This window comes from Rhipicephalus microplus, chromosome 2 (assembly GCF_043290135.1).
Source record: "Rhipicephalus microplus isolate Deutch F79 chromosome 2, USDA_Rmic, whole genome shotgun sequence".
In the NCBI taxonomy this organism is placed as follows: Eukaryota; Metazoa; Arthropoda; class Arachnida; order Ixodida; family Ixodidae; genus Rhipicephalus; species Rhipicephalus microplus.
In genome coordinates this window covers 295569888-295584165 of record NC_134701.1, presented here as the reverse complement: position 1 = coordinate 295584165, position 14278 = coordinate 295569888, and the positions used below count along the sequence as shown (strand labels likewise).

At 46.7% G+C, this 14278-nt stretch overlaps 1 protein-coding gene across 2 annotated transcripts in view; it reads right to left on the bottom strand.

The window, feature by feature from the left end:
• Positions 1–286: 286 nt before the first annotated feature.
• Positions 287–14278, bottom strand: part of LOC119178515 (methylmalonic aciduria type A protein, mitochondrial) — a 39231-nt gene continuing 25239 nt past the window's right edge. For both annotated transcript variants that reach the window (XM_075882299.1, XM_075882298.1), the window contains 2 exons: positions 1327–1562; positions 287–1267 (listed from right to left, as the gene is read on the bottom strand). In XM_075882299.1, coding sequence (XP_075738414.1) covers positions 977–1267; positions 1327–1562 — 527 coding nt within the window. In that variant the 3' untranslated portion in view covers positions 287–976. The remainder of the gene's footprint in view (positions 1268–1326; positions 1563–14278) is intronic.

Below are 14278 nucleotides of genomic sequence, written 5' to 3'. Positions count from 1 at the left end.
CAAGTAAGGTCGGCCCGAATCTTTAACGGAACTATGAGGCTAGAGATGCCTGGGGTTGAGTAGGACGATTTAATGTGTAGCGATGTTGGAGTGCAAGCTTAGTGGGGCTTCGTTGACATTCTTAGAACAGTTTAGTATGTATGGGGGTCTGTTGGTAGGTTAATTGTAATTTAGTTTGGAGTTATTACTATAGCTGTTTTATAGATGTTTTGTATTTTTTTAAGTGAGTGTTTATTAAATGGGTTTTCTTGTTAACCGAGTCTTGTCTCAGTCCATCACCCACTGATTGATTGATATGTGGGGTTTAATGTCCCAAAACCGTCCATCACCCGCAACAGCAGCCTGTAATCCGTGACACCAAAGAGGTTTAGTAAGGGTGTAAATGTATTTGTTGCCTGGTTTTTTGCATTAAAGGCACACGCTTACACTGTTGCAGCAAGTGGTCTGCAATTGTATTGCACATTCTCAGACTTCTTTTTTTTTTTTCACATAAGAAATTCAGGTAATTAAACATGCTGTTTCACTCTCATGCAGTGATGTATTAATAATGGTGCTCATGACATGAGACATGAGCATTATTAGATGAGTAACATTGGCCTGGTTCAGGCAAAGGTGACTTGCACAAGGTGGCCAGCTGTTGCTTATACCGGCTGACACCTGCCTCATTCCTGTTTTTCTCACACCATTAAGTGACTATTTCTGCTGAGCAATTGTGAATTCATGGCAACACGTATGTGAGTAGCTAAATTATTTAGCTCTGCAGCAATTAAAAGCTGTTCCATTGTAGCTCTATTGCACAATGATGTATCGTTAATAATTAGGGTGTGGACACACCATTCATGCTGTCTTGCATTGCATAAGAAGTTACTGCTGTTGCGGCAAATGAATACATACACAGTCATAGTCTGCTCAAATTTTCCACTGCCGTTCGCCATTGCCTAGTGGACACTAGTGTAGTGTGATGTCTGTAGCACCTTTAGCTGTTTTCCTTGAAGAAGTGTGACATTAGCTCATCACAGGCATGGCCAGGTGTGATGGTTTCTTCAATGACTGCATGTTCCAGTTCAGCTGTACAAGTGGCAACCTCTGGATGACTACGTAGCCGGCGCTCAAGCTCGGAGCACACGTAAGTCCACAGCCAGCGCACTCGTTGCCGTTGGCGACGGTGGTCCAGCTCCCCAGTGGGCTCGAGCACATTCCTGTAGTCTTGCACAACACCCCACAATTCAGAGATGCCTACATGGGCCTTTGCAGACACCTGAAGAACCTGCGAGTAATTTATGTAGCATAAGCAAATCTCCACATAAAAGGCCCCAGAGAACACACCTTGGGTCTCCACAGCTGGCTTCGAGGCTTCATGAACTTGAGTGCACTGATGTACTCTGCAGCCATGCGTCTGCACTCGGGAATGTGGTCGCCGTCAGCCTTTGTCACAGCTATAAGGTCGGCCATTTCTACAATGCCCCTTTTAACACCCTGCAATTCATCGCCACCTCCAGGTGGTATGAGCAAAAGGAACAGGTCCACCATGTCGGCCACCATGTACTCACTCTGGCCTACACCTGCACGCATGGCAACAGAGACATTGCTTGCCGCACATTTACCAAACTTAAGCCTTTGACCATCAAGGTACTTACACAAACAGACTTTAACAGCAGCTTATCGGGATGGGGACAATGCTGAAAGGTTTGCAACACTTTCTAACCCAGGTGAACATGCGTAACTAGGAATCTAACTGGTTTCAAATGGTATCAAATGGTCCTCCTTGCAGGCCAAATCGACCCAGTTACAACTCTAATGGCTACAAAAGGAACCATAACCAGTTGAGCTGGAAGCAGCTGGTACATTTACCGCAGATGTCAATGACATTACTTTTGAGCTCAGTTACCTCACAAATCTCCTGCAAAAATAATTTGTCATAGCTATCAAACATAAGCAAACTTGTTACATGAGTCCTTTCATTTAATTGGCAAAAAAACAATGCCCCTTCCAAGATGTACGCAGTAGAACACAAAAAGATCGTATGGGAAACTACACCTTGGCATTGCAAACAATAGTAAAATATATGACCAAGAGATGCACAGTGAAAAAGATCATCATTATCATCAGTACAATGTACAATGTGGCAGTAGGCTTAATAGCGAAGCTCACTCTCTGGTCCTAATGAACTAGTACAGCCGTCTCAGGGCTATTCATGTGCACGGTACAGTAATGTGAGTACAGATATTTTTGCGAAGTTAACAGGCAAGTGAGAGGCTTCAAATGAGACAAAAATTTGTGTCATTATGGTTAAAGCGGCACAAACAACAAGAACGAATAAGTATACAGAACGAGCGCTTACACACAACTGAAAGTTTGAAACATAAAAAAAAGTGAACCTAAATGAAGTGCACAGTCACCGCCATGTAGGAATTTCACACACTTTCAAAAAGGAAAGAAAAGCAAAAAAAAGTTTAGTAAAATTTAGCATCTTAACCCCGGATAGGTAGCAAATAGGTATGACGAAAAAGCTTCAAAAACTTTCAAAAAACGAAACCAAAATGTATCTATCAGAAAAAACTGACTTCACTAGAAAAAATGTATCTATCTATCCAAAAAAAAAAAACTGAGTTCCCCAGACGATAATAACACTGAAGAAGTGCTAACACAACTTTCAGCAGCATTTTTTATGAAGACTGCTTCCATAATTTTACGTAACTTGAAGAGGCATGCACATACAGTGAAGAGGAGGTAAATGTAAGCACCCCTTTGTCCCTGTTGCCAACCTCCCTCAAAATTTGTGGGGCATTCATATGATTACCAGCAAAGCATTGTTGCTACTTTCCCACCAGATAGTGACAGTCTTGCATGTGCTTTTTCAATGCATTTGCTGCATTGCTCTTGTCGATGCCTGTCCACTTTGTTCGCTATCTTTCTCTGGTCTAAACATGGTGCCGCCTCACCTTCGCTGCTTAGTCACTGTGCATCTACATTAGCATCCTCTATCCTTGCCCTACTTCTTGTTGTCTACATACAGATGTGAACCCAGCCAAAATACTTCCCCTGGAGTCGTGAGGTTAACAGCTTCGCTAAGTAACATACAGAACCCTAGGATCACATTTTTCACTAGAAACAGCAAGTGAAGTATCAAAGCAAGCAATACTGTACAAGAAGCACAAATGGCCATTTAAGTCACAAAATCACACCTCGAAATGATACGAAAATTCTGGCAGATGCCACCCAGAATCAATGAGAAGCTGCCTATGCCACATCTTTACATTTTTTTTCCCAAGTATTACAGTGTGAATCGACATCTCTAAGTGAACAGTGTAGTTATGTGCTTATTGGGAGCTTACAATATGCACCGTGTGGCTGCTGACTGGCAGTTGTTGTAGCACGTTTGTCAGCATTTGTCTTGTACATCGATAACACGAAACTACAATGGGTGTTCCTCTTTTTCAAGCAACATCAGGCATGTTGTTAATTTACCCGCCATGTTATCTTATTACATCCGCTCTGCTAAGCTCAAGAGCGTGGGTTGAATTTCATTGGGGGCTACATATGAAAACCTCAAATGGGGTTGACATCAATCGAAAGTCCCCCCACAATGGCCTGCCAAATTTGTTATTAAAGAGCGGATTATCAACAAATGCCTATTTTATTTATTGTGTTTCTATCTTGGTATATGAGCACTTTGGTAGATGAGCACAAATTGGAGGTCAAGAAGAGCTTATATAGTGTTTTTATAGTGCTTACGAATTCTTTTTTTTTTTACGTTCGTACCTGAATTCCTATATATGCCTATTTTCAAAATCCGTGCATATATGAACGCTATTTAACCTCAAATTTCGCTTTCCAGTACTGCTTGAAACCAGTGTTCATGTTAGCGGGAAAAATTTAACTTTCGGAACTCTATGGGGTGCACCCTATGCTTCTTTCTGCACGGTCACAAAACCTCTTAGTTATCGGGAACGCCAATTAGCCTCTACACATCTACTCATCCATGTCGCTTTGTCTGCTTGGCATTTCCCTGCTGTCTGCTCACAGGGAAAAGAATGTGCTTCTGTACGGCGGCAAGATGAAAAAGAACGAATGCAAAATCGTGGAGTGCAATCGGCAGAAGGTAAACTGTACATTAATAAAAAACAAAGGATGTCCACATGGTTTTTGTTTTGTTTGTCATTTACTTCTTAAACAGTGCTTTACTTGGTTACATGAGAAATTTTACTTAGACATTTGAAATCATTGCGTGCACAATGAAAAGCCTTGCACCACAAGAATCCTTTAATTGATTCATTACAAGCTGCGAAAGCATGATGCAAGGAGGTTAGCTTGAAACATTTGGCACTGGCCCGGTGTAGACTTCGGTAGCCAAATTCCTGCCCTGTCGTATCCAGTATTGGAGCAACTCTGAGCTGGAGGATCACATGGCACGGACGCATCAGCACGTCATGTGCAAACAAGGTTACATTTGCATGACATGCCCATGCCAGGTCGTGCACACAAGCGATGTTACATCGTTTTATTGTTCCCTGTATTGTACTGCATGTCTCTGGGGGAGTAATTCATCTATGTGCGCATGCTTGAAGAGGCTGGCATGGATCGTGTATCCTTAACACAACACACAGCGTAGCACCGCTGGAACGGCGGGAACACCAATGCAAAGAAAATGTAGGCAGCTTAGTCTCGCATCTCGCTCGATAAGAAGTTAACAAAAAGTACCACACATGTATTCAGTTTTTATGTTTTGTCATTTCTGCAAACCTTCATACAGTCGAATCTCGATAATTCAAACTCGAAAGGGCCCGAAAATTTGTTCAAATTAAAAGAAGTTCGAATTAATGAAAGCTAAGCAAACGGAGGCCTCCCCATGCAATGGCGCATGTGCATTGAACTAACACACGAGAGAGAAGTTTCAGAAGACTTACATTTATTCGCAAATCACAGGATAGCCTTCATTAATTGAAGTGATCGGTTATACGCGTCTGCACACGTTTTCCTTGCAATGAGTGAATCAATTCTGCCCGCAGCTTGAAAAGTAAATCTACTCCAGCTTCAGCATTCTCCTGGCAAGAGAAGTTTCATGCGGCAATGTCCAGCGCTGACACTTTCTAAAGACTGCATCTTCGCTACTACCCTCTGCGCCAAAGCTGCAGGGTGGCCAGCATGTGACGAGAAAAGAGGAGCGTCTCTACGCAGAAAGAAGCAGACCGGCATTTGAGAGAGAACCAACACTCCACGGCAGCTTTTTTTTTTTTAAATGCGAAGCATTTCTTAGCGAACCTCGGCGACTTTGAGCATAGTTATCTATCTAGGCGCTAACGTTTGGATGCTCTCGTGGTCACCCCCTTAACTTGGCATGAACGAAAATTAGCATGGGAGGGTAAAATGATTTGACGAATATGACGCACTGATCAAGACATGAATAATGTCACAATCCCATCGCGTATGTCGTCAAACACTTCCCGTCAGACAGTGGCACATACTCACGGGTAGGTATGTGCCGCTAGTAAGCGGGTATGTGCCACAGGTGAATAACACTTAGTATCTACCCAGGAACGACGAGAACACACATGGGCAACTTTAACGTGTGAGCAATACCCGACATCGGCAACATCGACCCAACGAAGGCATAGAATAAATGTCAGTGTTAAAAACCTAGCATAGGCAGCGTTGGCCACCCGACAAATGCAAATAATGAATTTCATGGTTTCAGCAGGAACCGAACCCGAGCATTCTGTGTGGCATTCAAGCATTCTACCACAGAGCTATGCTAGGTTTCGGAACTACTTTTCAAATAGACGCTAATCTTCATGAAACGTCAATAGTGGTTGCAGTGCTGCCTACACAATTTTATAAACATTACATATGTACTCCTTTCATACAGCTGTCACGTCGGGTTAACGTCAAATGTGGTGAGGTGCCATGTGTTAAAATTGATTTAAGTAGAAATGTCAAGGACCTGCATCTCCCCGAGCATCAGCGCTTCATATCGGCTTGTGGTGTTGTTAAAACACATTTCCAGCTGACATCGCTGTGCAAGTAGAAAACTGGTTATATAAACATCTACAACTCTTCAACATATGTCTCTGCGTGCAACATTCGTACATATATTTAGCATCATTTCATGACGTGTTGCTCAAAAAAAAATGCAACACGGTCACCTTCCCTCCCCATGCTTCGCATAAAGCTAATTCCCAAATACGTGGGATCTGGCGAATTTTTTTTTCTCTCTTCGCGAGCGTTGTTGAAAGGAGAAGGGTTACGTGGCAGGGACAAAAAAAGGCGAAGCGTGGCAACGGCGCATGAGAGAGAGAGCCACACTTTGCAACAGCTTTCTTTTTTTCCCTCTCTCTCTTTGCACATGGCATTGGAAGGAGAAGGGTCTTTACGTGGCAGGTGCACGTAGCAGATCGGCATTTGAGAGAGAGAACACATTCCAATGCAACCTTTTCTTTCCTTTTCCTCTTCTTCGCACGCAGCGTTGCGGTGTCGGAGGTGCCGCCGTGAAATTGGGCGGGATGCTGATAGCATTTTCGGAGCGCGGTATGTTCGAATTAACCATTGCAAGTGCTTGCGTGTTCGAATTACTGGGCGTATTCGCCCACTAGAACACACGTAGCTTTGACGGGACCTCATCATGAGTTCGAATTAACTGGAGGTTTAAATTAAACATGTTCAAATTAATGAGATTCGACTATACTTCTAGCCCGACCGCAGTGGTCTAGTGGCTAAAGTACTTGGCTACTGACCCGCAGGTCGCGGGTTCGAATCCCGGCTGTGGCGGCTGCATTTCCGATGGAGGCGGAAATGTTGTAGGCCCGTGTGCTCAGATTTGGGTGCACGTTAAAGAACCCCAGGTGGTCGAAATTTCCGGAGCCCTCCACTATGGCGTCTTTCATAATCATATGGTAGTTTTGGGATGTTAAACCCCACATATCAATCAATCAATTTACTGTACATCTATTCGGGCAACAAATCGTACAAATTACACACGTCGCCTCGAATAATTCTTGCAGTGTCACATACTACTATGGCACATGCAGGACCATTCCTTGTTGTATACGCCCCCTTCAGTCTGGCATTTCACCTCTTTCCGGCGCCCATATATAGCCTTGTGAATTTTGGCAGATGAGATCGTGAGCGCTCTGTGCATGCATTCCTCTTGCCTGCTTGAAATTTTCCAACCTGGTTATGGGTTCTTTAAGGTGTTCACAGACAGAAGAGAAATTGACCCTGTGCGCAGTGGCATACAAACTCTTTGGCAAGAGGGGAGGCAAATTTACCTCACTCGTCCGCCTGGAGATTTACCCCCGTATTCTAGAACGTCTCTTCACTCAACGCTTCACGTTCACTTGAGAAAGCCGATGGGAGTGCCTTCTCTAGGCACGGCAAGTCACTGCATGTTAGCGATAATCTGCTGCGATCCTTGAGTAGCACAGCGTTACTTTCAGCCGAGCGGTGGCGCATTGCTCAACTCTGTCTAGTGAAGGATGGAAGTCGAGTCGAGCAGCATCTGTGAATATGGGGGATAAATATAACGACGTTCAATGGCCCTTAGCCCTATTTTCGCGTCCAATATGCGACACTCATCTTGCTATCACGGCTCTTTCTCAGATTATGCTTTGCGGCGGTTAACATCCACAGATACTACAATATTTTGTTTAATAAATTTATTATGGATGTTAGTCATTGGGATAGAGATGCATCAAGCTTGAACGAGCATACATTCATGTTGAACGGGGCTATAGCTGCTAAACACCAAAATATACATTCGGACAACTCTCCTTTATCAAATTACAGTAAACATTTATTTACCCCTGTAAAGGCGCGTTTACTTTCGTGTTGTATGCCTATGCTCATGACGGGGGGATCAACCATGATTTTACAACAAATGATTGCTGTTATATTTTTTTCATAATAAGCATTACACTTCCTTTCATATATTCAGACTTGTGTGTATTATAATTTGCCTTGTTTGCTAATAGTATGAACAGTTTCTGGAGCATGTAATTATTAATAATATTGCTATTGTTATATATCAACTTAATATCATCTTCTCAACCCTTTTCTTTAAAAATGTATAATTTGTGATGTTAGGGGCATACTACATTGTTTACGCTCATGGCATTTGTATTGACATTTTTTAAGGGGCCCCCAGGCACCTGCATAAATACAGCACGACAAACGGTGAAAACAAAATCTTCCTTTGAAAGAACAAATTGTGGGTGATTATAACGTTAAAGTATTCCTTGTTGCTTCGTTCCGAAATGGTCGTTAGCTGTATATGTTTGGTGTAAACAGTCTTTGTCACGCACACAGCACCAACTTGTTACGCGAGGCAACAAATAACGCAAAAATGATCCATCACGTAATGACCACTTATGCACGACCACATAAAAAATAAAGAAGAAGAACATAAACTTTATTTGTCGAATCCAGACGATACGAGTCCGGCGTTCTTTAGTGCGCCTGGGCCCCCACCGCGGATGCGGTTCCGAGACCTTGTCTTGAAGCGGCTTCCTCGGCACGCTGGACGGCCCATAGTTGTGCTGTCAGGTTCGAGCTGAGCAGTGCGGCCTTCCAACGCGAGCGGAGGCTGGCGGTGGAAGAGTGAGATGAATCGGCACTGTTCGTATTGTTTATTAGGCCCTGACACTCCCACAGCATGTGACTAAGGGTGGCAACCTCGCCACATGACGTGCATCTGTTTGTTGTGTATATGTCTGGAGACATGACGTGCATGAGTCTAGGGTTTCTGTATGAATCTGTTTGTAATTGTCTGAAGTGTACCGCTTGCGTTCTGTTTAGCCTTTCGTGAGGAGACGGGTATATGCATCTTTGTAACTGGTAATGTGTGGTGATGTCGTGAAACCTGGTCATACGATCCTGCCATGCCCAGATGTCTGCAGTTCCCTGCCATGCCCAGATGTCTGCAGTTCCCCGCGGGGGCTCGTCGTCCTCCGGCGATGCTCGGTGAGTGAAGCCTCGAGCAACGCGGTGAGCCGCTTCGTTGGGGGTGCTCAGTCCGGTATGTGCCGGGATCCATAACAGGTGCCTTCGGTTATCGAAGTCGACCTCTCCTGGATGTATGGGATGTCGTTGGAGTATGTGAAACGCCTCTTGCGAGATACGTCCGTTGGCAAAATTGCGAATTGCTGTTTACGAATCACTAATCACGTATGTGGCATTGGTCTGTGTGAGGACCAGTGCTATAGCCGCTTCCTCTGCCGCTTCAGCGTGTGCCGTGTTCACAGTGAGGCTTGTGATGTACTTGCCACGATGGCCAGTAACTACCGCCACGAAACTCTTTTTATTGGTATAACATGCAGCATCAGTGAAAACCGCTTCAGTGTCGTTGGAGTAGCTTTGAGTATGCGTTGTGCCCTGGCTTTACGCCGTCCCGTATTGGTGTTGGGGGTGCATGTTGCGAGGCAATGGGGGCACGTATACTTGCTCGCGTACCGATCTTGGAATTTCGACTTTGATGCCGTGCTGCGTATGGTACGTGATGCCAAGTTTTTTGAGTAGGTGTCGGCCTGGGCGGGTCTTGGATGGGCGCTCGAGCTGGGAAACTTGTTGTGTCTCCACGAGTTCCTCGAGGGTGTTATGCAACCCTAGCTCTAGGAGTTTGCTGGTGCTAACTCCGGGCGCCAGTCCCAACGCGAACTTGTACGTCTTGCGTATCAGGGCGTTTAGCTCGTCTTTTTCCGCAACTGTCCATTTGTGAAACGGTGCCGTGTACATTAGTTGTGAAATAACAAAGGCTTGTATGAGTCGTATGACGCTGCCTTCGTGCATGCCCGCATGTTTGTTCGTGATGCGTCGGATGAGTTGCATCGTGCTGGTGGCCTTTGCCATTATCTTGCGCAGTGCTTCCCCATTGCCGCCGTTCTGCTCAATGATCATCCCCAGTACCCGGATCTTCTTTACCATTGGGATTGGTGAGCCGTTTGATGATGTTAGTTTGATTTCTTGTTTTTCTGAAGGTACGTAGTTTTTGGGCGGGCGTCCCTGTTTCACTGGTCTATATAGCAGTAATTCGGATTTTTCGGCCAAGCAGGTGAGTCCCGTGCCTACGAGGTAATGTTCCACACTTTCTATGGCCGCCTGTAAGCGATCCTCGATCTCTCCGTCACTGCCAGTTGTCGTCCAGATCGTAATATCATCCGCGTATAGCGTGTGGTGCAGTCCATCAATTTGATGTAATCGCTCGGGTAACCCCAGCAGGACGAGGTTGAAGAGCATCGGCGAGATCACCGAGCGCTGCGGTGTACCCGAGCTTCCAATGTTGATTTGATTTGCATCTAGCTGTCCCACTCGCATGCGTGCAATTCTTCCCGTGAGGAAGTCTCAGACGTAGTTGTACACTCACATTCCGAGGTTCAATCTGTCTATTTGTCGCAATATGGCGTCGTGACGAACGTTATCGAAGGCCTTCTTCAGGTCCAGGCCAAGGATGGCTCTCGTTGAGCACCCAGAATTTTCTATGATTTGATGATTTAGTTGCAGAAGAGCATTCTGTGTGGAGAGATGTCTTCTGAACCCAATCATTGTGTGTGATAATAGGTTGTTGTCCTCGAGGTAATCTGCTAGTCTATTGAGGAACGCATGTTCCATCAGTTTACCTACACATGATGTTAGGGGGATAGGGCGCAGGTTCTGCAGCTGAAATTTCTTGCCGGGTTTCGGTATAAGTATGATCTGTGCTTCTTTCCATGGCTGGAGTAACTTTCCACGCACCCAACACTCGTTAATATAATCTTTGAGTTTCTCCAGCGATCTGTAATCGAGGTTGCGCAGTGCCCTGTTCGATATTCGATCTAGGCTTGGGGCTGACTTGGTATTAAGTTTGACGAGGGCCGCCTTGATTTCGGAAATTGAGAATTCTGCGTCTAGGATGGCGTTGCCTTCTCCCCTGTAGTCCGGATGTACTTGTGGGGGCGTTTGGAATATGTAATGGAGTTCCGCTTCCCGTAGTTTCTTGCTCCGTTCCCTCGTATGATTTTGTATATGCCTTGCCTCTGTGAGGTCTTGGTGTTCACGGGATCTATGAGGTACCGCAATATCTGCCATGTGCGACTCGTAGTGAGCTGACCATCCATCTGCGCGCATTTCTCTTCCCATTGCTGTTGTTGCAGGTTAAGTGCGTGCTTTTCTATTTTTTTGTTGAGCTATGCTATTCGTTTTCGCAGTCTCCTATTATGTCGTTGTCGTTTCCAACGGCGATGCAGTTGGGTCTTAGCTTGCCACATGTGCGGTAACCGGGCAGGTGTCTATTCTATCAAGCCCAGCTGTTGACGGCATCATTTGCGTCGCCCTCTCGATGTCGCGCCGAAGTTGCTCGGTCCATTGCTCAATGTCTTTGATGTCTTCAATATGTTGCTTGTCTCGATTTTTTCGTAGTAGTTCCCAATTGGTGATCTTCATTTGGCGACCGGCATTGTGTTTCTGTGGGCCGCCTTCTGCTTCTATAGAGATATTGTAATGGTCACTGCCCAAGTCTTGCATGGTGTTTCTCTAAGTCACCTTTCGTGTATTGCACGTAAAGGTAAGGTCAGGCGTGGTGTCAGTGCTGACGCTGTTGCCCTGCCTAGTTGCTGCCGCTGGGTCAGTGACCAGCTCGAGGCCGGCGAGTTGCGCCGTTTCCCACAAATGCCTGCCTTTCGGCTGATCGTGTTTGTAAACCCACGCCGTATGCACCGCGTTGAAGTCGCCTCCAATGAAGAGTTGTTGCCCCTGGGCGATATCGAGTGCTCGTTTGAAGAGGACGTGAAAGCGGTGTTTGCGGCATCTCGGACTGCTGTAGACGTTGAGTACGAAGATGCTGTCGGGCGTTTTATGCGGTGGAATTAACTCTACGAGGACGTTTTCAATATCCTTGACATGGGTGTCGTGTTCGATGACCGTGAGCTCTCGCTTGACCAGTGTGGTGACGTTTGGATTTTCCTCCTTGCCTGTTATAGAGTGGTACCCTGAAAGTTTGGCGGGGCCGTTTGTTTCCTGCAGTATGATGACGTCTGGGCGTTCGAGGATCGTTTTCAGGTATTGTTGTAGGTGCGCTCGTTTGTTTTTGTAACTTCTGCAGTTCCACTGCCATATTGTATGTTTTTGTTTCGAATGGTGTCTTGCCATGGTTATGTGGTACTACATGTGTGGCGCCGCTTCACTATGTGACGTCACCAGCGCGCTGTTGGCAGCTTCCAATCTGGACAATCCGAGATAAATGCTCTCCAAGCTCTGTTGAATCGTACGCGTGATAGTCGCGGTGATAGTTCCCTCGAGACTGCTCACGCGAGCCTCGAGTGCCTTCACTCGGTGTCGTCAGTTGCTGTGCGCGTACGCTTGGAACGTACTGGCTTTTTAAGGGAGATAACCGGCCCGCGTTTAGTATCAGGGCCTTCGACCTCACCGTCCTCTATGAGTTCTTGTGTTTCCTGCATTGCCTGTTGATCAGTCTCGCTGTGAGCGGCAGACTGGAGCTTTTGTATGAGTTCGTCCTTTGCGTGAATCTGTGCCTGCATGAATTCAGTTTGTTTTTGCATAGTTTGTATCGTCTGGGTTAAGTGAGCTATCTCCGCCTCTATCTTAGTGTGTATTTTGCCGCCAGCCTCTGCGTTTGTTGCGCGTTTTCCTTTGACCGCATCTGCAAAGCCCACCGAATAAGTTGCCTTCACGTCCCTCGTTGGGGTCCGTCCGGGTGTTCTGCTGCAAGCTCGGCGTTGCTGCTGCTTTCGGGGTCCCGGTGTGCGGCTACGAGATCGGGAGTGGCTTCGACTGGGTGTCCTGGATCTTGAGCGGGGCTTGCTGGTGGAATAGTTGGTGGCAGTGGCCTCTGCCTCCTCGTTGGCCCTGCGTCGTTCCCACTGTCTCTTCGTTACGATGTAGGGCATTTTGTACCTTGCACGGCAGTTGCAGTCCGCCGTTATGTGTGCGCTCCCGCACAGCTTGCAATGGGGGGAACACTGGTGGTTGGGGCCTGGGTTAGCGGCGTCACAACCACGACACACTTTGTCCTTAGGCTTTGGGCACACGTCCATGCGGTGACCAAGTCTCCCGCAGCAGTGACACATGTCGATTTGCTTGCGATACAAGGTGCAGCGAAGGAGAGCGTCGCCATAATTGACGTAAGTGGGCACTCGCGGTCCTTCAAACGCCACTATGACGGTCGTGGTGTTACTGAGCCGTTTGGCTGCCAAGGCGTAAGGGTTACGTGCGTGAACGATGCTGGTATGAATGGACTTGGCGTCTTCTTCCAACGGGATGCCCCTGATTATTTCCTTCACCGTGTTGTCGGGGGCCGTCTCGTATGCACTAACCTCGTGGTGGCGGTCGCCGATGGTGATGGCTTGAAGCTGTCTGTACTTATCGGCGTGAGAGGCATGGGGTGTGCTCACGACGATGATGTTTTGATGATTGTTGGAACACACCGTGTCCTGCCCTGCTTCATGAGCCGGTACGTTGGCTGCGCGGTAAATCGCCGATGCGAGGCGCACGGTTCCAGTGGTGGCCACGTTGAGGCCTCCTCGTGGTCGTATCACGATCTTGAAATCGCTCCGTGGGAGTAGTGACATTTTGCTCTTTCTTATGACTTGCTGCTTGATGTTACGCAGTTGTCGACGCGAACGCTGTCGGTTGAAGTCTGCTCCCTCGCCGGTGCAGGAGGGGGCTCCGTTCTGGGTGTTGCTCTGCGCGTTTGGGCGCTTAACTTGGGTCTTAGATCCGATGGTGCACCAATCCGTGCCCTCCAGAAACTCTTCGGGGGAGATATCCTCCCCGTTCACTTGGACTTCCATTGTTGTTGGGCGAAGAAAGCGCCCGCGTCAGAGGAGACGCTCAGCGCGTCTAGTCGGGTGGCCGGCTTTCGTGAGCGTCGGGCCAAAGGGGCGCGGGTTGAAAACCTCTCAAATCCGGCAAAAAGCCCTTTCCCACCTTGAATTTTCGCGTCAGTGGAATCCTGGTCACTTTCCGCTCGCGTTGTTGTAAAATTCATGGGCTGAATGACCGAAAATCACAGACAAATAGTTCTTGGAAGACGAAGCCGACGTGATGCGCATCCGCTCTCTTCGGCGACCAGCCACATAAAAAATAAAAGAATAAACTATTTTCGATACAGCATATCGTTTGCCATTGGTCCTAAGGCATTTAAAATTTTGTGCACCACAAAATCACCTGCTTGTTACATGACATCACGAAGCCGGAGAGCGTCTCCTTCTAAAGGTAATTTAAGTAGGCTAGCTGCCAATCATATAAGCAACTGCGACGTATAGCAGCTGGAGAGATGGATTATGAGTATGAT